This window comes from Perca fluviatilis, chromosome 16 (genome assembly GCF_010015445.1).
Source record: "Perca fluviatilis chromosome 16, GENO_Pfluv_1.0, whole genome shotgun sequence".
Taxonomy (NCBI): domain Eukaryota; kingdom Metazoa; phylum Chordata; class Actinopteri; order Perciformes; family Percidae; genus Perca; species Perca fluviatilis.
Genome location: NC_053127.1, coordinates 19,988,543 through 20,014,403, shown reverse-complemented (window position 1 = coordinate 20,014,403; position 25,861 = coordinate 19,988,543). Strand labels below are relative to the sequence as shown.

The following is a 25,861-nucleotide window of genomic DNA, read 5'->3' as shown; positions in this document are numbered from 1 at the left end:
AGTAAGCCATTACAAACATGGACTAAAAGGAATAAAACCTTGGTGCTAAATGGAAGGGGGGCGTAATTTAATGTCTGCTACTGGCGTACAATCACATCGCGCATTGTGAAGTTATTGTTATGAATGAAATAGACATATTACATACTTGAGGGTCAATTCGGGGACGTTTTTGAATCATTTACAATCGTGTAATTGTCTCCGTCTGTTGAAAGCCCGACAGACATTGATTCGGGTTTCACCCGTCGTCTTTGACTTTTCCTTTTAGCTTTTTGTTCTTTGTTTAATTTCCTTCTTTTCTGCGATGTCCCTGCCCAAAAAGCCAGCTATGACATACTCAGATAACTTCTCAAATAAAATTAGAATACAATTAGGCTTAAAGGGGTGATAGAATGATTATATAGGGTATTTTACACTGTTCCTTAAGGTCTCCTAATGGGGTATGTAACATTGGTTGGGCTGAAAATTGCCCGAATGATATTTTATTAGGCCCTTAACTACCCTGTGAATATTTGGAACAAGAGCTTTTCTTCCAAATATGGTATGCTCATGAATATTCAGAATGAGCTACACGCTGATTGGTTTGAGCAAACTACATAGAAACACATGGGAGACTCTCATATTTCAGACACTGCAAAGTTATACATTGTTTATCGGGCTATTTCGTTATTAAATTCACTTCTGATACTTTTTTAAGCGAGAAATCAACCATATAAAGCTCAAATATGGGCCGTTTTACGAAAATTGATGGCTAATTGCAAATTTGGTAAGACTTTGTGTCGGAGTTCAGCCGGCGGCCGCGCCCTCACCGGCCCGGTGCTGCCGGCGCGCCGGCCTGCCTTCCTTCACAGACCCCGGCCTGCTATGAGGTACTTGGAGCTCGGTCACGGCTGGCAGCCCACAGCAGGGACTACCAAACGCTGCTGCCCTGACAGAGCTCCAGGGCCTGCCTCCCCTCTTCCTGCTAGCTAAATGGCCCGTTGTGTGAGAGTGAGAGCGCCGTCAGCGAGCTTGTTACACCAGCAATCTGTTACCACATGTTACACACATGTCACACTACTTATACAAAATCTAACTAAAGGTCTTATAAAGCTAACAACGGTGTCCGATTTCAAGTTAATGAATATTTGTGAAGACAAAGTGTTTCGTTAGCTGCGACTGTCCCTTCAATCCTAGCTATTTGTAGCTACAAACCACGGATAGTTAGCTTCCTTTTCGCCTTAATTCGATTATATTTACAGTTTGAATTTCGTCACGCCACTTACACAACATCTAACTATATGTCTTATAAAGCTAACAACGGTGTCCGATTTCAAGTTAATGGATATTTGTGAAGACTAGGTGTTTCGTTAGCTGTGACTGTCCCTTCAATCCTAGCTACAAATCACGGATAGTTAGCTTCCTTTTCGCCTTAATTTGAGTATATTTACAGTTTGAATTTCGTCACGCCACTTATACAACATCTACCTAAAGGTCTTATAAAGCTAACAACGGTGTCCGATTTCAAGTTAATGAATATTTGTGAATTCCAGAGGAATTCTAAGAGGTGGCTAGCTAGCTCTCATTGATAGAGCTACGTCCAGCCTCGCGGACAAGCAGCGTTTATTTCCCCAATCGTTTGTTTAAATAACTCAACACATTATAATTACACACATTAAAAGAGTAACTGGAACCTGTGGTAACAGATTGCTGGTGTAACAAGCTCGCTGACCGCGCTCTCACTCACACATACCGGGCTTTTAGCTAGCAGGAAGAGGGGAGCTGCAGGCCCTGGAGGTCTGTCAGAGCCGCGGCGTTTAGTGGTCCATTAGCGGTGTTACCGGTGACTCTGCGCGGGTATGGCTGCCAGCCGTAACGGAGCTCACCGGGCGGCGAGGTAACAACCCAGGTAGCACCGGCCGCTTAATTCCGACCCACAGTCGGACAAAATTTGCAATTAGCCATCCATTTTTGTAAAATGGCCCATATTTGAGCTTTACATAGTTGATTTCTCGCATAAAAAAGTTTCAGAAGTGAATTTTGTAATGGCATAGCAGAGATCTGCGTGACCTAGCTAGATTCAGAAGACTACCTGATCTCAGGTCAGTTGTGTAGCCTATGTAAATGTTGGGGCATGACCGTTCTCTTAAGGTTCCGGATTTTGAGATGCTTACGCAAGCAACTAGCTTTGTTGAGATTCGCCCGTTTTCAGCGGCAGTTTCAAAATATGAGATTTTCATAGTAAAGGGGTGTCAATGGGATTTTGAGCTTCTATGTATGTCCTTTTTACCCACTGAACTGTCGTTATTCAACTATGACAAGGTAAAATCGGTTTTGCATTCTATCACCCCTTTAAAGAAATCTCCTGGTACCTTTTACCTGGCTGGACACTCCTACTACTGGTGTTACAATGAAATCTGTGAACTGTCAGTGTGTGTGTTTCTTCCATCTACCTACCGTAAATCATGTTGTGACTTTGCTTGAATAACTGGGCAAAGGCATTATTAAAAACTATATAAAAATGCGTTCTTTTCACTGTAGGCCTAAGTCTCGTTTCCTGTTACAGGTCATTTATGATCAACAGATGAAAAATTACACACTTTCAGAAACATTAAAAAGTTACATATATAGTCACTTTATGTTTACTAATGATTTTTAGTAATGAATACTAATGTAAACTTGATTTGTCTACTGCATAAACTTACCGCTCTGTGTTAAACACCTACTTAAACGGTTTAAGGCAACTGGTTTCCACGCATATTTCTAGTAAAGTCAACTTATTTGGGATAACAGTATAATCACTCCCAACATCATCCTTGCTACATTACTGCAGCACTGCAAACATTGGGGGTAAGCAAGTTTTTTTTTTTTTTTTAGATGATATTAAGTTGTTCTTTAAATGTAATAACATTACCAGTTGTTGCCACTGCTGCTGCTGTTATTCTTCAGTACACATTGAAAATGTGCCTGATTGCTTGGCCTCTGGTATTCTTTGAGAACCGCCCATCCAAACAAGTTCACACTGTAGCCCTGTACACCTTCTTTCTGTCTTTGTGCCTGACTGACCATGATTTAAGTTGTTCTTTATCATTATGGCTATGATTTACTCAGCAGTTGGTGTCAGTTTGCACTTTTCCTGGGACTAAGGTTATACTGCATGGCAGTTGCTTCATCAGTTAATTAGTGTACAGCACACAGCATGAGGGTTCTGTTTGTTTTTTGCGGTCAGTGTGTTGTGTTTGCCTTAAAACCTTGTGAGTATAATAGTAAAGTGATGTGACACTACATTGAATGGCTTTTTCCAGAAATAAAAACTGCATACAAATCTATAAAAACTATCTATCTAACTAAGAGCAGTAACTACCCAAAGGCAATATAAGCAAAAATAATACTAAATTATATAATAATACTTAATATTCTTGAGTGTGCAAAAGGATTTTGGTATTTTTTTATGTATGAGAATTATTTATTCTCCAACTGTGGAAACAGTTTATTACTTATTTCATCATCTTGCATTTGATATTTTGGAGCTGGGTGTTTTACACTGTAAACATGGTAATCATTGGGTGTGCAAGTTAATGTGATTCATAAATAAAGCGTCATATGCACATTGTTTACACTGTACAGTGTTCTCTAAAGAGAGGCAACGGTGGCAGACAGAGAGAGAGAGAGAGAGAGAGAGAGAGAGAGAGAGACCTAAGGGAGGCAGCTAAAGGAAGAGCTTCTTTGCAAAGATGGTTTTAATTAAAGCAGCAGCCAACCAATGGCTAAATAAGATTTACTGAAATATTCAGCAACCACAAACACTTTCTTCCAATTAGTTTTTTTTCACGCAGTAGCTCTTTTTAATAACTGTGTTCACCTACACAGTAGGTGTAAAACGATGGTAAAGATACAGTTGTTCTAATTCAGTCCAAGTGAATCTCATATATTTTACACAACACATAAATGTTTGTATGAAGTTTAATACACATCTTAATATGCAAATAAATTATCTGTTTGGCTCTCTGCAGAGACAGTTTGCATATTTAACTACAATCAATAGTTGTATTCAGTAGATTGGACAAAGTGTCACATTCCTGCTCTTTATGCTGTGTCAAATGTCCATACTGGAAGTAGCCTATCAAAGTCATTCATCTTCCAGTTTGTGTGTGCATCAGTATGTGGAGCTTGTGTTCATATTTATTTTACTGATCCACCATTCATCTGAACACCAGTTTATGCTAAACATTCTGTCCCAGTGTGTGCATCTGTGTGTGCAGCTGGGCTAAATTACTTGCACATATGCAAATAATGCTTCTAAATGTAACTGCTCATACATGGAATTATTTAAAATATTATCTGTTGTATGTGGAATGGACAGGTATTTGTTTTGGACCACAGTCCTTTGGGATATTTCTTTCAAATATGTCTGCCTACAATTGATTTTTACTATGCAGAAACTCCATGATAAATGGGAATGGCAGGCTACTACTACTACTATAACTAATTTTAAAATGACAAATCTTAATCTTAATCTTAAACTCAATTGATATGCCACATTTAAAAATAATCATATTGATACATAACCAAGTATTTTCTGGACATAATTGTATATTGCCCTGGATGTGGGCTATTTTCTTAATAACTTAATGAACATTTTTTACATTTCTGGTTTTAGTATTTACAGATTTAAATATTTAGAACAAAATGCTTAGCAAATAGATCTGATAGAATAAACGAACACAGACAACACCAGGAAAGAAAATAGTGTGAACATTACACTAGGTGATGCATTAGAAAGACAGATGGTTTAGTATCACATGATGATGGTCAGATAACCTGACCCCATTACCATATGTAATAAAATATCTCTTTTTGTTACTGCAGTTAGGATAAATTGCTCGCTGGTCTGAAGGCTGCTTAGTTCCGAAGCACAATGAGAAGAGACAGCATTCGTCTTCCAAATGTCTGGCCATTGCATAATTAGTGCTGTCTGTACATATGGCTGTTTTGTGTTCAGGCGCGTGCTCCAGGGCTTGTCTCGGTTTGGCCAACATGGGCCTCATGCTGCAAGAGAAAGTCAGCATAATGACGACGTTGGTGGAATTGCAATACAGTGTTGTGATAAAAAGCTTGTCAGGTGAAGGGATGAGTGATTCCACACACAGAAACCCAGAACCCTCAGGAGCTGAGTTATGGCCACGCTCCATGATGCTAAATGGATCCCGATCACACAAACCATTTAACCTGGCCTTGTTTTAATTCTTTTTTTTAATGTAATATTAGAAGAGGAGGAACAAGAATTGTGAAATGTGGCAACGTAGACGGATGAGCATTGTATAACTAGACTAATACATAGAACCTTCAAGTAAAAGTATAATTTGCAATTTATTGTAAACAGTCTTTGCTCAGTAAAATGATAGACTGCTGTGTCACGAATCACATTAAATGCACTCTGAAGTAGAGATCAAATAATAACTCTCCAGTATTCCTGAATGTGCTACATCGTGCATGTGATGTCTTTTGTCATGCATTGTGAATGTACTGTGAGCCAGAGCCAATGTAAAAATCTTTCAAAAATAGGGACTACCAAAAATTATTTCTCATGATTTGTCAAAGCCAACACAAATTGGGAGAAATTGGCTTGATAAGAGAGCACCAACATGTTATGTAACAGTACTGGAGCCTAACATCTGACAATAAATGGCAAAATATACCACAAACTTGAACTGAATGTTGACACCTTTGAAGAGGAGAGACAGAGAGTGAGTGAGCGAGAGAGAGTTCTCTGAATCTCAGAATAATCAGAAAACATCTGAGCAGCAGTATAGAGGCTGCAGGGAAGTTAAAGTGGGGTATCGACCAAAGCAATTACCAAAGAAACACCAAGTTTCAAGGACTTGGTGTTTGAAAGTTGAAGTTCATCCAACACACCAGGCCAAACAGGAAGCTTTAGTTTATCTCAGCTCTCTCTAAAAAGTCTGAACCGTTCATACCTCAGTGATGAAGGGCTGCGCTGCGATTATATGAAAGAGCTGGAGATTAAAGCAGGTCTCTGGGACTCACCGGACAGGTGAAATGAGCAGCTTGTGATACAATGACTGCATTGTATTTAATGTTAACTAGTGCAGTGCCTGTTGAAAATGTGCCTGTTGCCGATTGCTTGGCCTGTGGTATTGCTGCTTCTAGAATTCATCAAAACCATATTGTACCCCATAATTACTTACAGAAGGACCCCAAACCACTTCATATGCAACTCCCCTGTATACCCTACTACTGACTTACTGATTTACCTGACAGAGAACGTTGCAGATTCAGAATGTAATCGCAAAATATCACAATGACAATGTGGAGTAATCAGCATTAGCCTCATGGCAGTGCGCTATATACCCACCTGGCCCGTTATGAGAGCTAATCAGCACATATCTGCGTTAATCAACCACCAGAACCAGACTGTGTGTGTGTGTGTGTTTGTGTGTGTGTGTGTTTGTGTGTGTGTGTGCGCGCGCAGGGAGAGAGAGAGAGAGAGAGAGAGAGAGAGAGAGAGAGAGAGACGGTGTTGTCTTGTGTCGTATGACTTGGTGGCTTGACAGTTTAACGGTGAAGTAGGGGATTTGATTCGCGTAGGTATTTTGGCAACAGTAATGTTGTTAGTTAGCAGTTTACTTAATTAACCTGGGGTGAGTCTGATGAAAAGTGCTGTGTCTGCCCAGTTCAGATCTGAGATTTTCTCGCATTGCACAGCGCTGTAAAGGAATAATCTCAGAGATTACTTTATATTCTGCCTCTGGTTAGAAATGGTTAATGTAGGCTACAGCTCACAGAAACTTAATACTTATAGTGTTTGGCTTTTGTTTGATATTTAGTGTTGACAATTGGCTTTTTGTTGAGTTTCCTCTTATCGAAAAAATAGACAGGAATGCATGTAAGTAAGTAAGTAAGTAAACTTTATTTATATAGCACCTTTCACAGACAAAATGGGTCACAAAGTGCTTTACAGTAAAATAAAAAACAGAGCAATGACAACACATACAAAGCTATATGGCTAATAAAATGCTTGTCTAAAAAGATGAGTCTTCAGATGTTTTTTAAAGGTTTCCACAGAATCCAAAGCTCTCAAGGCTAAAGGGAGAGAGTTCTAGAGCCCTGGGGCCACCACCAAAAATGCACGATCACCTCTTGTTTTAAAACGTGTTCTAGGAACAATTAAGAGTTCCTGACTTGAAGACCTCAGAGAGTGACCAGGAGTGTGTGCGTGCAGTAGATCCTGGATGTACGAGGGTGCTTGGCCACGTAAGGCTCTATAGGTAATAGTTAAAATTTGAAAATGCACTCTAAAACCAATCGGTAGCCAGTGAACGTCTGCGTGTGGCGTGCAGGTTACCTTCCCACCAAAAACGCCCCCAAACACGGACAACTATGTGACTCAAAAACAGTGTCTGGTAGCCTGCCTATAAGTGGCATCACGCTCTGTCTACTTGTTGTCTGTAGCTGGTTGTGCTTTGCATGTGTGGGATTCTGAAACATCCTTAAAGGAGAACTCTGGGCAATTTTTAGGTTAATCTTGATCGCTATATGTATATGAGTACTGTCGATAGCAAAAAACACGAGCCAAATCTGTGCTAGCAACACGGAGCTGCTGCAGCTAATGGCGAGAGCTCCCACTCAGCTAAAACGGCAGTTATGGGGGCATAAGATAAAGAGTGCCTTTGTGCCTCTTAACAGACACAAAATGCAATTAAAGCTGCGAGCAGCGATGGACAGGCCCTCGCGCCTCTGCACGCGTCAGGGTTACAGGCGGACGCCGCTCCTTGCGACCATGCATTCACGCGGCACTCAGACGCTGCATCGTCCACAATGAAAAGGGAACTCCCTGCCGAGTTCAACGATAGCTCACACAAGACTCTACGTCATACGGTTCATTAGCTGTGAAAAGGGGCGTGGCTAAAGCGTAGGGGGCGGGTCAAACCATCACCAATTAAAAAGGAACTCTCTGCTGAGTTCAATGACACCTCACACAAGACTCTACCTTAAACAGTTCAAATGTTATCAAAGGGGCGTGGCCTGGGTAAGTGGGCGTGGTCATATTATAGGGGCCGGCTCAGTATCACATGTAGACCACACATTCCAAGTTTCATGTAAATCGGATGATGTTTGTCATATAAGGCGCATTTCCTGTTGCCAGCGGTGGGTGCTATCACCAAAAGTCAATTTTGGCCTGTAGGTGTCCTCAGGTCTGGACCCTTGTGATTCGTGAGAAATTTCGGGCAGATACGATAACGTACACTCAAGTTACAACAACTTCTTTGTTCATCGCTAAACGCTCAAAATGGCCGCCATGCCCCTACCCCTAACCCTAACCCAACTTTTCATCTTTAACCTCTTAAGATGGCACAGACCGAGTTTGAAGTTGATCGGATGAAATCTCTAGGAGGAGTTTGTTAAAGTACGACATGTAGAAATGGCCAAAATCGCACTAATTTCGAACATTGAATTCAAAATGGCGGACTTCCTGTTGGGTTTAGGGTATGGCTCTAATGACGTTTTTTGTACATCGTGACATGGTACATATGTGTACCAAGTTTCGTGAGTCTACGTTAAACGCACTGCAGGGGCTCAAGCTTTTTAACTTTCTAGGGGACGCTAGCGAGCCATTTTTGTGCGCCTATTCCCGATACCCTTAAAATACGTAAATTTTCACCAGACTTGATGCGACCGCCAAATTTGGTGAGTTTTTGAATATGTTAAGCCCCTCAAAAAGGCAATTAATTTGCCGGGAAAAACAATAATTCCTTCAGTTTCAATAGGGCCTTCGCCGCTGTCGGTGCTCGGGCCCTAATTAAAATTTCTGTGCAACATGAACAGGGCCCTTACATGACAACAAGATGCGTTTAGCAAGTTAGCCATTGTTTAAATTCACCTACCCTCTTAGCTGCTAGCTGCCGTCTGGGATGAGTGAGTGTGTTTAGCCAGGCTCCGGTAATAATCATCACATGGCAGTTCCATGTGTATTTGTAGCATATATATCCATTTTGTGTGCTGTCGTTGGTGAATATGAGTCTCTGCAGTGGCGAATTGTGTGGTAGTTTCCTTAGCCAGGCTTGCAGCCCCGAACGGCATCCTTCTACTTCCTCCCCGCCTTCCTCGCCTGCCGCGGCTGACAAAAATCCACAGGCGCCCACTGTTCATGCTTTCGCGACGAAATTTTGAAGTTTATTCCCCCCTCAAAAATAGGTAATTGAGCACTGTAGTGGTTATGATCATATCAGTGACTATGTAACTACATGGAAACAGACCAAATTATGCCTGTTTCTTGTAAAGTAACTAGCATTACAGAAGGCTGTAGCCTTGCGCTGAAGTCTCGTGGGAATGCAGTTGTAGCAGGAAAAGGTAAACAACAGTGTGCAGATCAGAGCGTAGTGTGTGAAGAGTGAAGAACGGAGGTGTTCACAAGGGAAGAAGCTTGGAGTAACGTAACTATGAGCTAGAGCTAGAGCTAGCCTTCAGTAACGCTATTACTGTACAAGCATCATTTGGTCTGTTTCCATGTAGTTACATAGTCACTGATATGATCATAACCACTACAGTGCTCAATAACCTATTTTTGAGGGGGGGAATAAAGTCAAAATTTCGTCGCGAAAGTATTAACTGTCCTCTGGAGGACATCCACCAGACCAGTGGGCGCCTGTGGATTGTTGTCGGTTAATCAAGATTAACGTAAAACTTGCCCGGACTTCTCCTTTAAATTCGGGAATTGTCATTTTTTTATTCAAAGTCAAAGACAGTCCAAAGTAGTGCTACTTTGCGATTCGATAATATGTATATATAATAACGATTCAAGAGATATGCGTATAACACACAGACAGACAGACAGACAGACAGACGAGAGTGAAAAAGTATTACCATCTGCATATGACTAGTCTGTAAAAAATCCATAAACCGTCCTCAAACCTAAACAACTAGCGGCACTGTGAGGCTTAATGTAATGTCAACATGCTCATATGCAGATTATTAGCATGTATAATGCTCACCATGTTCACCATCTTAGCTTAGCATGTTAGGATGCTAACAGTGGCTAATGGCTGAAAACATGCTCTTAGCACAAGGTTTCTGCTTGCCTCTTGTTACACTTGGCAGTTTATCTTTGAGAAAAGTTTCAAACCTCCTGCTTTCACAAATGTTGGCACTTCCCTCTCTGTGCTGGTGTCAGCAACATAGGCCAACAAAAAATAACAAGCCATGGTGAAACCCACAGCAGTATAGTAATTTACTGTAGCTTTAGTTGGCAACGGTGGGCAACTGCAGAGCGAATAACTGCCAGTCAGCTCTGCTTGTTGGTTCCCAGCAGTTCAGTTCTTATCAACTTGGCTAAAGATGATGCTGCTGTTGGCCGGCAGGCCGCTCACCAGCCAGGCTAGCTGCTATCCAACCGAGGGCTACAGTACCATCAGCTGTATCTTTCTTCCTCTGCCTCTCTGTTTTGCATTTCTTTAGCAGAGGACTCTGGCTCACAGAAAGCCTCTTAGACTCTAGCAACATCAAATTTGAAGTAGGCTACTCTCTAGTAAGAGGAGAACAGACAGACCACTGCCTGCAGTTCAGCTGCCATTCATTGATGTCAGATTACTGCATGTAAAAAAAATAAAAAATGTAACTATTTAACAGCTTGTTACACAAAAAAGTTGGATGGGACCTGCATAAATGTTTGGGGGCCCTGACTTGACACCCACTTCACTGCACTGCACACACGGTCATACAAAAGCCAGCAACATTAAAACTAAATGAAAGATGATACAAATAAAAAAGAGGAACGCAAAGAGACATTATATTGCTAATGTTCATGCTCTGTGTTGACCCATGGTTGCTGTGGCACCATAAGCTACTGCTTACAGTAGTTCAGTTATGCCTCAGGCCAGCTGCAACAGTGGACTTTATGAAAATACACGGAAACAAGGAAAACAAGGTTTGTGTTTTTCTTTAAAACATCACACTGATGATATAACAGCTCTGATGAATGCTTTATGGCCTGAAAGATGTATTATTTTCCACCAAGTGTAAGTGAGAGTCTAATCACTGATAATCAATCTGTTAATCATGTCCACATCCACATTCTTTTCCTTGCTGCTCCAACTTCTTCAAGCACCATATTTTTAATAGGCACCATGGAATGTTTTCCAGTCCATTGTCAGTGTCTCTCAATTTGTATCTTTAATGCATGCCACATTAGCAATGCACTTGTTTTCTTTCCTGACCTTGGGTGTGTGAGTGCATGAGAATCAACAAAGCACAAGAACAATGCTCAGGTCTGTCGAGATGTTTTAGTGCCAGATTTCTAGGTACACGGTTGTTTTTCTATTAGGCGTGATAACACTTCCTGTCTCCCCAGCATGCAGACGTGTCACATATAATGTGTGTGTCTGGCAGCAGCTGACTTCTTGTTGGCATAATTGAAGTGTTTTCAAACAGAACAGGAGACTTGTGCACTGCGGCTCACTATCGGTGTAAGGAGGAAGACATCTGTTGGAAGAATGACCAGACTTATAAACTGAGGCAAGGGGGGTGAAAATAAGTGCTTAAACTTACAACTAATTACATTTGGAATAGGTCAACTTGCCCTTCCCATTGGATTGATGAGAGAAGTTAGCTCACAGACATGTTACAAAGTAACCTAATAACAACAAATACTGTATATGGTTTTTAATCTTTGTATGCTTAAACAGAAACAAGCGAATAACTTTATATGTTTTTATGTTATTATGACGATTTCCTTTCTCACTGGTAATAGCCCATAGAAGCATGCAACAATCTTTCTTTTACTCAACAAACAGGCCTCATGGGTAGAGCTCTTTGAGATATCCGCTGCTGTCTGAAAGCATGTTTAATACGGAAAGTAATTGACATTATTCAAAAAATAATACAATTATCCCCTTGTGAGCATTATGAGAATATTGAGAATATATTACATACAGATATATACAGACATATCTCTGCAGGGAGTTTCAGTAAGTTTTAGCAGGTTGTTTTACTAAAGAGAGTTGTACAGGACTACTAAAAAAGGGAAATAGAGATAAGGCTGCTAACTATTTATCTTTTGCACGGCTGTTAGTCCAGCTCAAGCTGTCTGTCAAATCTTACTGAATATCTCATACAGCGAATAACATATGAGAAACTATTTGTGTGAACCACAAATGATGCAAGTTGCCATCTGTTGGTAAGCTTTAGTCTTTCGTGGAGATGAACTTAGGTCAGGACAATTAAAATTTAAAATTCACTTTGTGGACGATTTGCCTCAGGCAAGCCAAACTCTCTGTATCCTCTCTGTGAGGTTTAACACCTATAAACTCAGAGGGTATTTTTAATAGTTCAACATCTAGTTAGGACATATAGGACAGAAGCTAGTGCAAAGTGCAAAACCTCCAAATGAGGTTACCCTTCTACAGTAGATTTTTTTGTAATATTTTTTTCACTATAGCTGTGACTTGGTAAATGTACATGTTGGACCAAGATTATCCTGTGATGCTTTGGCTTTCTGGCTTTTCTACTGAGTGCAGCAGGCAGACATTAAGTCTGGTTAGTCTGAGGAGATTGACCTTTGTTCAGTGCACACTGAGCTGTAAAGCAAAGCAGATGATTAAATCAGAAAGCTTTCTTAGCTCATCATTATAACAGTGAACATTGGGAAGAAAAAAAAAGTCAAGATTAAAGCTGCACTAAAGGTTTTAATTTCTCTGGGCATTCTGTGTTTGATGAGAAAACTTGGCATTTTGGATGCACAGCATTTGAGTGCTCAAATTGTCTGTCCCGTCTGCCAAGTTATACCAGGGCTGCAAACATGCTCTTAAGGGGAGTTGTGGAACAGACGGACAGAAACCAAAGGACATGTAGCCCCCAAGGAGAGAGAAGCGACTTTGTCTTTGCTCACAAATTTTGTAACCCAGTGATTTAATTTTAGCTGTATGGGATTTTTTGTGAATAAGTCCTGGGAGCAGTCTGATGAGCCTTTCCAAATAGATTTCTCAATAGTTAAACCTATTTTAAAGCTGCGGTAGGCAATTTGTTTTTGGCATCGTTGGGCAAAAAAATCCAGCATATTGTAATTCAAGTGGTCTGAGAGAAAACTAGACTTCTGCATCTCCTCTTGGCTCTCTTTCCAGGCTTTAGAAAATCAAGTGTGACTGGAGACTTTGGCCAATCACAGGTCATTTCAGAGACAGAGAGAGCGTTTCTATTGGCTGTTCTGCACATGCATATGCAGTGTTCGAACTATACCGTGGCCTTCGGGGGAGCCCACTTTTTTTCCACGCGGGGGGGGGTCGTGCGCTTGCAACTTACAATGACTTACAAAGATACATAACAGCTACAAGTGTATGCACTACAGGATTTACCCTATCATACTTTATCGACAGGAATAGATAGGGCAAACAGCCAGCCACAAATATATAAACAAAGCATCAGGCTGTTTTTGAGATTTCACATAAACAACGGTGAAAGGTACTCAGGCTACCGAAGAATACCAGAATTCCTCCGTTCAATTAGACCTTAGCGACGCACCCCAAGCTTCCATCCTTAACAAACAGCCATGTATATCGGCTGTTCCAGGCTCTCCACTGCCGGCTGGTCCAGTTTAACAGGAGAGAGGAGCGAGAGGGGTTAGGATCATCTTCAGCCAGAGAGGACATTATTTCTTCAGCTTCTTCTTGCGTTGTCACCCCGGTGGGAGGTGTGCTAAGTGGGCTTGCAGCAGGTGAATTAGTCGTGCTATTAACGTCATCGCTACACAGTTTCTTAGTAAAACCAAAATTAATAAAACTGCCTTGTTTTCTTTTTGCCATGGCTATATGATGCTTACTGCCGAATGGATTTCAAGGACTTTGCGCACCGATTAATGGCCTCCAATGTTTATATTTTTTCTACGAATCTTTGAGTTAACATGTAGCCTACTAAACATGAGTTGGATTTGCACCGCAGCGCCGCCACGCCTTGATGCTCATAACAAGAATAGCATGTATGGTTTTCTTTATTGAAGTGAATTAGCCTTTCGCCAAGCCCCGCCCCCCTTAGTTACTGTTGCTACGTCCGACAAACAAATGGTCAAACACGACCAGCGCGACAGATTGCCATGACGGGAAGAGGTATACCCGTGCGTGTCAGTGACCTTTTTTGGAGCAATACCTCCGCGATATCCTCCAGATCGAGGCAAAAGGGGTTACAGTGTGCAGTGGAGGGATATATTCAAATGTTTGACTTTGAAAAATAAAGTTGGGAAGCTCAAAGACCCAACACAACAGCAGCTAATGTAGCTAGCATTAGCTAACATGTTAACTAATGTTGGCTAAAGCTAAAGGGCTCGTTAAACTTAGCTTAGAGAGTAGGTTAACATTCTGGCAATGATATCCATGGTAATCATAACTTTGGTCCAATTTGTGTTCTTGCCTCTAGTTAGTAGATCTAGACAACACGGTAACTAGTTAGCTTCTAGCCTTAGCTACCTTTGAGCAGACGTATTTATGCTTCGTAATGTTCAAAACATTTAACTGGGAGTGGGGCCGTCCACACGGTTTTATCCATTGTAGGCACCACTCACGTTGGCCCTCATTTATGAAACGTTTTCTCTTGAACGTGAACGATTTATTTGTACCATTGACCGAGTTATTTCGGCTTGTTTTTCCAGCCCCTCTGCTGTCAGGAGACAGGGTCCAGCACGGGGGGGCGGAGGACATGCACTCTCCCTCAGCTGTTGCCTCGTTCTGACCATAGACTGTTAATACAGTCTATGGTTCTGACTCATGAAAAAAACACGAGTAAAATAAAAGACATAAACTCAGCTACTGTGTGTTTATTTAAATATAAGTACACCTACATATAGGCCTAAGAGATTGCAATATAAGCCTGTATATTACTATTAGGACTATAGAATATATGTGTCAAGGATGTAGGCTATAAACTTCAGCTGGAGTCCGATTTACTACGGCAACACTGTTGACCGCATGATCTCTTTTCATTCCGCATTCTTTCTACAGCCTTTAATACCAGTTTTCAGGCTGCCAAATAGTAAACACGTGCAAATGAATCCTCCAGACAATCGAGGTATCTAGTGTCCGATTTACAAACGCCGTGGGTGTACCGCTTCACCATCTTGCTTGGAGTCAGTGTTTGTCGGACCTGCTCACATAGTAACGGTTGCTACGATGTGTGATTGGACAATTTCTGTTTTGGGGGAGGGGCCGGCGAGAGGTCAATTGGGTTTAAATCACCATCACGCATGGATTATATTTTTGAAGTTTTACACATTATAATCCACGATGATCACATTACACAAAACTGAAATTGCACGTCAAAATGACACATTGTCAATATTTTTAGAGACCCCCCAAAATTTCACAAATCACGTTTTCAGGGGAGCCCATGTCTTATTAAGGGGAGCCGAGCTCCCCCTAGCTCCCCCGTAGTTCGCACCCTGCGCATATGCCCGAGCGACAGAGAGGGGAGAGGCAGAGCTTCAGGAAGAGGTCTCATTCTACTTCAAATTCTACTGGGTTTTTTTTTTTTTTTGCTTTCTACCCACTGCAGCTTTAATGGACAATTATCATTGTCTAATTCACTAAACACATTCAACTGCAAACATATTCCAAAAAAGTTCAATTTCAATAGATGAAAGTGAGGGGAAAATGTATTTATGTAAGAAAAATGTCATGACTCCAGAGCCTTGAGCATATTCAACTAGAGTTTGAAAGACAAGACTATGAGTTGAAATAAATACGATTTGATTTAGTATTTAATTCAGGTTTTTTTCTCAGTATCAATCATAAACATATGGTGTCTTTACACATATCTCTTTAATCCATGGTTTCTTTTTGGAAGATAGGCTACTGATTACATGCCCATCGATAATCAGACATATCTAAACTGCTATACTGTATTTAACATGACTTCAGGGTTTACTGAATAGAAAATGAGTTGAATGAAAACTAAATACTGTACTTTCCATCTTTTAATTTTCTTTGAAGTAAAGCGCTCAGTCAGTATCATAAATACCACTGACACAACAGAACATTTGAATGATTTAAACAGGGCATTACACCTCAAAGTGTAGCTCTCAATCTTGATGCAGTTGGCTGCAAATTATAACCTTTTGTCATGCATTTCGCCATGACTATTTAGGCTTTATGATATTATATCAATTCTGCTGGGAGCATTTTACAGTTCAAACATCAGCCCTGTAAAGATTCTACCAAAAAATAGAGCAGTACCATCAGTTAAACCACAATATGAACATAGATTCCTGTATTTTAAAATATAAACTAACTTCCCAGATGCCTTCAAAATCAGTATCATACCTTTAACATGTGGCCTCTAAACCTTTATGTACATTTACCATCTTTATCTACATCTCTCTAGGGTTGCATCCAAGAGTGGATCAGCAAGTAGCTTCCAACCAGCTCCGCCGTCTCTCGCTGTCTCAAACGTTCTGTTTGTTTGTCTTGTTTGCAGAGCCGTCTGCATGAATGCAGTTCTGCACATCCCTGTGACATCTCCCTCCCCCCATATCCCATTCTCAATTTCTCATCCTAGATTGCCCTTAATTTCTCACGTCTTCTCTATTTCACCTTCCTCCTCCTTTCATTCTCTTTCTCCTCCTTCTCTTGCAGCAAATCCCTTGCTTCTTCCACCTCTTCACCCACTGCCGCCTGAGGGTTTTGAAAAAATGTTACATAATGCACTTCAAATTATCACAACACATGTATTATGGATATGGGGAGATACTACAGCAGGCATCACGGGATTTGATAAAGAATGAAGGAATGGAATTACGGATCAGTTTCTTTGCAGATTAAATGGGTCAATCTATCGTGTTCATGGTTATTAAGATTAAAGAAAATTGTTCTGTCAGTTGCTGTGTATGTGCGCGCATATGTGCAAACTTGTGCTACTGAGTCATCCCCCATCTCAGCACTAAAGTACTGATAGCAACTGGATGATTGTGATGACACATGACAGTAGTTCTTACATTTTTTCGGCTGTGCCTCTTGCCTTTAGAAACACAGCATCACTCTCATACTTTTTATAGCGAGGGAGATTTCCTCTCATGTAAATGTTTGTCTGTCTTTCTCTATTTTATATCCTGTGTCCTTGTCATTTTTGAGCTGTTCCAAACCTTTCTTTTCCATATCATTCTCTCTCTCTCTCTCTCTCTCTCTCTCTTTCTCTCTCATGCTTTGCTCCTCTCTGTCTTCCTGCTTCCTTTATTCTGCTGTCTGTGTTCAAGGGAATTACAGAAGTCATGCCTCACCCAAAATACAGAACAGTATCTAGGCACAGCTCAGGCAGAAGCAGACTTCCAGAGCACTTAAAGCTGCTGAAAACATCACTGCAGTCATGCCCAACCTTCACTTCTGCCTAAATACTCACTGAGTAAGACAAAAAACAGTAAAACCAGATGATGAAGAATTCAGCCTCAACACATACAGAGAATCCCCCAAAGCCTCTCTCTCCTCCCATGCATTATAGATCTGTGGGAATTCAGCTCTCCTATGGATTCTACATGAAACTACATGATGAAACTAAACAGAGTGGGTAATATTTGTCACAATGGGATGTATAATGGGATGTCCCATGCAATTTTCATGCAATTCAAAATAATTCAATATCAAGTAAATTGATTAATTCAAATCAAACCAGCAACAGAGCCCCTATGTGTCTAATCTCTTCCCCTTTTCTTTTTGAGCTACAGCTTAACACTCCTCTATTTCCATGTTGCCTGCTCTGTGATCTCTTCATCTCTTTGCCTTCTCCATCTTCTCTGATATGCACATAAAAAAGGTTCCAAGAGGGTTGTTGGGTGGATGGTATGAGTCTGCCTTCAGCTGTCTGCTTTTTTTAAACTGTGCAACAGAAAGCTGAAAAAGCTTCTCAAAATTAAAAAAACATCTGATCAAACTGACAACCTGTTCAGCTGTATTCTGTCCTCACGATTGTGAAGCATAAACAGGGATAACAGAACAAGCTGTCTGATCTCCTATTTTGATTTTAATGAATTTAATGATGAATTAAAATCAGGGTTCCTACTGGGTCATAGTGAAAATGAAGAGCATAACTATGTTTTAAAAGTGATGAGCAGAATATTAAAATCCATTCTAGACCTAAGACTTGAGAAGATGTTTTTCACCTAGAAAAGATGCTAGTGTAGCAAGTAAGTAAATCAGCACCTTTTGAAACATTGAAACCAATCAAAAAGATCAACACAGAAAATGAACTTCCTACTACATACTTTATGCACCCTGTGTGTCACAATTTGTTTTACCTGTTGTGATTTTTTTCTCCAGCATATTTAATGTGGTTTAAATGGATTTCTGGTTAGCTTCTTGTTATTCATTATTGTATGTAGCAGTCTAAGACTCATAAAACAGCAATTAGATTATTGCTTAAGGAGGAGAAAATAAACAATGAACTGGAAGAGAAGTCACATTTAACAACAGTATGATAGCTTATGATCCCCATGTATGTGTGTCTCAACTCTTGCTAACTTGTTTCTTAATTTATTTTTGAAGAATAAATCTCATAAAATGGCACCATGCAGTCTTCAAACTACAAGGATGCAATTACAAATTAGTGAAAAAGTCTCGCTTTTAACCAACATGTCACTTTGAAATATGTATTTCTGCACCGTTAGGCAAAGCAAGATTAAACAATTGCAAGAAGACTGTAATTAAAGGTGAATTGGAAGAAATATTTTCAGTGGTTGGTAAAAAGTTTAATACCTGATTTATAGGGACAATGATACAATGGGTATATCTCAGCTAGGCTTAGTTTATCACACATGTCAATTGTGAATGCGTAACAGAAATACCTTGTATTCTCCTTGTACAAAGAGGAGAGCTATCTGTCTCTCTTTGTCTTCTCTTTAAAGCACTGTATGTCACTGCCTCTAGAAGCCCATTGCTTAAATCAACAGTTAAAGTACATCTCCTCACACTTCATAATATAGACAGGGCAGCGGGATGGTATAGTGTTCAGAGAGATTCCTTGGAATACTCTGCAAGCAGCCATATGTTCTGCCAACATTTCCCCAGTCAAGACACAGAAATTCTCCATATTATTCATTGGGAGGAACTCTGGATTAATATGTCAGTGGAATAACTCCACACAAATTCACTCTCTGTGTCCCACTTACAGTACATCAAACACAACTACACACCTACACTAACTCTAAACCCATTTGTAACAGTCCCTCATTTTAACCAAGAAAAAGCAGCTGTCAGGACCAGTTGTCTCAAACCAAATTATCATCAGAGGAGCCTGGGTATTCAAGACTTGCTCCTCACAAGTATAATCATATCAGATCAGACATACACGTGAATGGTCTCTCTCTCTCTCTCTCTCTCTCTCTCTCTCTCTCTCTCTTTCTCTCTCTCTCTCCTGCATTAATATTTCCATGGCTTTTCATGTTTTGTCATGTGAAAACTAACTAAACTACAGCTAAGACAGAGCAGCGGCAGTATTAGTCAATGTCACAAAGGACCATTGGGAGAAACAGATAAGTAAGGGGAGAGACTGGGTTTAAATGTTTCAGAACCATGCGCACGAAAGAGTCAGACAGAGAGACTGGTGGCCTGTTTCCATACAGAGTACACCAACTTTTTACACGTTTCCTTGGGAGTTCAAACTTGCCAAGTTCAACTTGGGAGTCCAAACTCTCCAGAACGGGAGGGCGCAGTATGCTAAATATGCAGTCGGAGCAGGAGTGTTCTTGCTGCCATTCCAGCTCTAGTGATTAGCCTAAACTTCAACACAACTGTGCAACTGTTCTATAACATAATACCTCCAGTCAAAACTTCACTAACAGGCTTTTTGGGAAAATCTAAAAAACAACAAAGCTTTTTTTGGAGCTTTTAAATGAATTGAGGTTGGATTGTGAGATACAGCCAACAGTTATATCAACTGGAATGTATATCTACCACACTTCCTGTGTTCTTTCTCATTTAAATATATGATAATAACCCAAAGTACACTGGCTGTTGTACAACATTAGTGTCCAACACAAACTAATTTGGCATCATCAAAGTTTATCTTCCAAAAGGAATTAAATCATACTTTCAAAACGCTACAGAGACATCAGAGGAACCCACTCGGTAAATTACTAAATGGCTTCTCGAGATAAGACTGTTCTCACCTTGGATGACCATGGACTTTAGCTGGTCGGCGATCTTGGGAGCTGGCCTGCTAGCTTCCAAAATGAGCGGTCGGTCGCACCTGGTCGACGGGTGCTCAAACTCCAACAAACACTCCTGTTCATTTGGACTGTACATGGCTAGATGCAGAATTTGAATCCAAACAGTAGTTGGACTGTATGTGTTCCACAAGTTCAAAAGAACCCAAGCACAGACAGGAAAGATTGAAAGAGGCCTTAACGTTGAGTGTTTTAGCACCATGGAGAGAGACAGACGAATAGAGACTGTTTTTTAGTGTTTCAGCACCATGGATAGAGGCAGACTGAGAGCGACTGGATGTGAAACGCTGCACTGTAAAGAGTGTTTTTTTCCTTAAACCTCAGTTTTAACTAAGGAACATTAATATTGTAGAGGCAGAGAGCTTTAGAGAAAAGAAGTTCGAGAGGGAGGTGGAGAGATGTGATGTAAATGAAGTCTCTGTGAGGAGAGTCTCTGTAATGTGTGACCCTGTCTAAATCTCTTTGAAGGTTTGCAACACCTACGCCCCTTCAAAGACAAATCTCAGGGGACAAAAACCTCTGCCCTACACAACTGTACAAGACACCTTTCACATGCTCACATGTACATTCATACAAGACAATCACAATATGATGTGTAGACTTACTGTACTGCATTTTCCTGAATATGCTTTATGTGTTTTTGCATGCAGGCGCACATCTGTATATGAGTCCCAAAAATTTTTAAAGATGAATTTCAGGAAACAAATGGCTCAATGTATGCATGTGTGTGATTGTGTGTCTGCGGCACAAGTTTGCTGATATACAATGGCACATGATGATAGAGAAAGCCCTTTAAATTAAACATTGAGGTCTTTAAAAATACAAAAGAGGAAAAAAAGTGCGAGGGCAGAAAGGTATTGTGCAATTCTAATGGAGCTTGGTTACATGGCACATGCATCTGAGTTTTGATTAGTGTGATTTACATATTTTAACGCCAATTCAGTGTCAGAATAATGAGGCTGTACTATAAGATTTACTACAGTATGAATGTATTGTTTTTAAGGGTAGGTGAGAATGACTCAGAGTTAGTCATCACCCACCAACCTAGCATATGACGAAATATTGTGGTCCAACACTTAACGGTCAGTTTACTTCATTCACTCTGCCACAGCAGGGATTAATGCAAAGTCACGACAACTGTAGTGGGTAATTATGCTACCCTCTGCTTCTGCTGTGACTTTATGAGCTGTTGTTAAGTCAGGTGTTTTCCCATCTAAACCGTTGAGTGGGTTGTTTCAATCTACAGTAGTCGTCCTTCGAGTTCATGACTGTGGGTTCAGTGTGGTTTCTCAACTGCTGAGTGGGCTGTTTGAGTTGAGAGAGATCAGCTTTAAGGCAAAAATGCTATTGGCTATAAGAAACCTAGAAATAGATAAAGAAAGGATAACCCACAATATCCAAGTAAATCTTGAATAGAAATAGGTATTTTTTAATTAAGCTTTAAACTGAATATATGTCAGGTGTCCCTGTGCAGGCAATTGTTCTTGAAATTGTGGATGAGATTGACTGATGTATGGGTCCTATTTAAAAAAAAAATTTATAAGCAAATGTCATTCCAAAGGGTCAGAATAATCACACCCTCTCTTTCAAAAAACACCCCACAGAAAAAAAAAAAAAAAAAAAATTTACACAGAGTGGGGAGAAAAAAAAAATTTTTTTTAAAAAAAAAAAGGGTGAACACGGTGCAGAACATGATCTTATATAATATGATGATTTATATAGAATATCATTGCATGTGCTATGTGAGATTTATGTAGGACAAACACTCCCACAGTTGTTTAAATTTAACCGGGGCCATGTTGCCGTATGCACTCACCATAGTATGTGTAGGGCCAACTCCCAAAACTATTTAAGGTTATATCAACATAATGCATGAGTAAAAATTAAAACCATCAGAGATAAAGATGCAAAAACAAACTTACATGCTTACAACAACCAATTATCTTTTTAATAAGATATTATATCTGTCTTATCCACTCAAGAATTGGGAAGACTTTTGTTTAAAATCTGGTCCCTTACACCCACAGGTGTTACTGGTGTTGTAAATCAGAGTTAGTAATGTAGCATTTTTTTGTTATGTGATGTGTCAGCTAATATTAGTCATTGAACATGAAATAAAATAGGCTATAGTCATTGTGCTACTGTATCTAGCTACCTAGCCAGCTCAATCATCCCAAATGCAACCCAGCTGGCCAACAAACTTAATGCAAGCTAATGGTAGCTGACATTGTTTAACTATTGCCAGTCACAGCTAGATAGCAAGTTAAAGTTTGAATTAGTTTTATCTTGTAAATCAAGGTTGAAATAAAAAAAAGGTAATTACCGTAAAGTCTTATACTTTATATTTTTGTGAAAAGTGTGTTTTAACAAACACTAAAAAGTCTAAACTCATTGCTATAGTATGTTGAATGACGGTGAATATAGTATCTTGGGGGGAAGGGCAATGTGATACAATGTACATGTTGAACTCAATATTATTTGCTTATGGTGGTGAAGAAAATGTACAAATGCATGACATACATTTTTCTGTCTGTCACTGTGCATGATGTTTAAAAAAAGGATTTTGTATATTACGCTCCACACAAATGAAATCACACTTACGATACGATACAACTTTATTGTCAGCCAAGGCTGAAATTCTTTGTGCATCCCTGGGTAGCTCGTTTAAAAATGAGGACATACTTGGCATATTGATCCTGATTTACAAATGTGTTTCTTGAGATCTTTTTGAGTTCCACTTCTAAAGAGCTTCAATAAATAAATCAATAGCCTCAGTTCAAGGTAATTCAGAGCTATGAATAAGATGAACCTTATCTAAGCCTTAAAAAGAATTCATGCTAGTGTGCAGAAAGTAGGAGTCTTTCTCTCAAGACTGTGTCCACCTGACTGAAAAAAATATGTTCAAATAAAAGAAAAATATCTTTTCCCATATGAACAAATATAAGAAGAGGTTCAAAATGTTCTTAAATGACAGGAAAGTAGTAGTATTTTGCCCATTGACTAATAAGGAAGAAAGTCCTTCCTCCTCCTGGTTGCATCCTATTGGCTATGCAAATAAATGCCTGCACTAATTGTTGCCCCATAAAGCACAAAATAGCCAGTCAGCACAGTGTGGCAGACTTTACTGCATAAGATATCTATCTTGACAAGTTTCTATTTTTAAAAATCTGACATTACGGTGAAATACATTTTTCAGGGATAATTTATTTCATTCATTTTTAGTAAAGACAAACTGTCAGTACATTGAAGAGGGGCAAATGTGGCGGTAAACCAACTGCATGATTCAGTAACATTCTTGAAAGGGGTTCATTATCATCAAAAAAAAGAGTTGAATCACAACCTCAAAGGTTCATTTTACCTGGAGCAAGGGTTCAGGGAAAGAGTACTTTCATGCTTTATGATTTGGCATTTTGCTTCACTGTAGCTGTATGAGGCCTCCTGGGTAATTTCACACATTCACATCAATAGATTCTCAACACTAGTCAGCTTTTCAAAAGGACTCACCTGGGCTTATTAATCTACTCTTACACAGCAAGTGTGAGTCAAGATGACCTTTGAACTTTATTTGTAAAGAGCAGAAGAGTGAAGCAAGAGAGATATGCAGGCTGTTATTTCAAATAGTGCTAAGTGTCACTCAAGTCACTATAGCATTAATTAAATTTGTGAAGAAATACGTGGCCATCAGCGAGTCATCAATGCACTATATAAGAACTGAAAATGTTTTAAATGATGTTTAAATCCCTACCAGTTATCGCTGTGTCTATCAGCAGCCGTGTGTCCTGTACAGATGTCCCTTAGCATGATATGAATAGTGCTCTGGATAATGATGGAAGCTATCCTTTGAATTTAGGTTGCAATACATAGGTTGACACCCTAATCCAAAAGGAGGCATTTGCTTGAAACTACAGATGATGTGGTGTGAATTCAGTTAAATGTGTGCTCTTCATGTTAAAGCTGTAAAATGCACCAATTTACTTTGGAATAGTTTGTGTCACTGGGTTCACTGATGACAGTGATATAGGTCTGTAGGTCAAAAGCAGCTAAAGAAGGTCAGGGTAAGACAAACTACTTTATCCAAAATTCAGTACATCATTTTACACCCAGGCATACACAGCCCATATCATTATGGAAATGCATACTGACACAGTAATGGAAGTTCAACAGGCCTGTGCACAACGACTTTTCCCTCAAAATGGGAGTCAGTCTATTTGTTGCTGCGACCACTAATCGCCTTTGCAATTATATACAATCATTTCAAGGGAAGAAAGATCTTACCTGAGTTCCTCAGTTTGCGGTTCCTGAACACCGAGATGATCACCAGCAGATTCCCCAGCACGTCCACCACCGTGGTGAAGATCAAAACGCTGGCCAGGATTGCTATGACCCAGGCGGGGCGGGCGCTCCCCTCCGTGGCCAGTGTGCGCTCTAGCTGCCCCAGCCGTGACTCTGTCCGGTTCTTTATGTGTGTGAATGTGTCCGGCATCACTGGCCCACAGACCAACGCTGCTTTCAAGTCCTAACTGTGCCTTACGTCCCGCAGGTAGCGCAGGTACCGGTGTGTCCTAAACCAAACATGGAGCGCACCTGGATGCCTTCCCGAGTTCCTCCGTCGAGTCTGCTAATTAAAGGCGATATGAGTGACTAGATGTTATGATGCGATCACATGTAACCTATATGAAGTTACATCGACTCTACGCTTTGTTTATCTTCGCACAAAAGTCATCAATCCATGTGCCAGCAAAAGCTGATCGGACACGCGGCAGTCCCACCTATTCCCTGGTGAGAAAATGTAAATTATTTGTCGTTTAGATGATATTTCATAAAAGAAGGTCCATTCCACTCATATTTCAAGTCTTCATCCTCTTGAAGTGCCCCTGGCTTTCTGCTTGGCATATCAGTCTCCCATGCGCCCACGTTGCAAAAAAGAAGGCTATATTCTTTGTAAAATGTCAAACCATTGTACCGCCTCGGGAGTCCTTCTGATTTAATTTGTTATTCTCTGAACAAACGGAGGAACAAATTGTCTTCCCTAACCATGTGTGATGCCCTTGCTGTGCGTGGCGAAGAGGCACTGAGGTAAATATCACAGAGAAGCCCTCAGTCAAGCACACAGCAGGATGTGGAGAAATCCACAGAGTGAGGACGGAGAGAGACACGGCTTCACAAACAACCTATTAACATCAGACTACTCTTTAAATGTGTATCTCCCTTTTCTCCCCTGTTGACTTTCTCGCTCCATCTATATAGGCTACCATGCCGAGCAGCCGAGGTGTGCGTGCAGTCGGTGCAGACAAACATTCCCCTCATTTTCCACTGCCTATTCCCAGCGTGACTTCCCAGAATCCGTCTTTGAATTCTGAGCACAATGCTTGGAGTTGCTCTAAATGCACACACAGTGGTGGGTCTGCACGGGAAATCCAATCAGCACACTGTGACTTATGTGGAGCATTTGTCACAGACTTTTGAAAGTTCAATATTGCACATAACAAAAAACAGCCTTTTTTAAAACGTAATCTAAAGTTACATAATATGAGTACATTTTCTGATTTATTAGGTTTATTAAAACGTGTGTTAATGCATTAACCTTTTCAATAAAAAATAAAAGTTGAAAAAAATTAAAACAGCTGGAGCTGTATTATGTCTTTCAATTGCAAACACAATACACCATTGATTGAA

At 40.2% G+C, this 25,861-nt stretch overlaps 1 protein-coding gene across 1 annotated transcript in view; it reads right to left on the bottom strand.

Moving 5' to 3' along the window:
- mtnr1bb (melatonin receptor 1Bb) overlaps positions 1 to 25,522 on the bottom strand; it is a 33,651-nt gene extending 8,129 nt beyond the window's left edge. Inside the window, exon 1 of the mRNA XM_039778244.1 lies at positions 24,461 to 25,522. Within this exon, the coding sequence (XP_039634178.1) occupies positions 24,461 to 24,668 (208 nt within the window). The 5' untranslated portion in view covers positions 24,669 to 25,522. The remainder of the gene's footprint in view (positions 1 to 24,460) is intronic.
- Between the last annotated feature and the right edge of the window lie 339 nt (positions 25,523 to 25,861).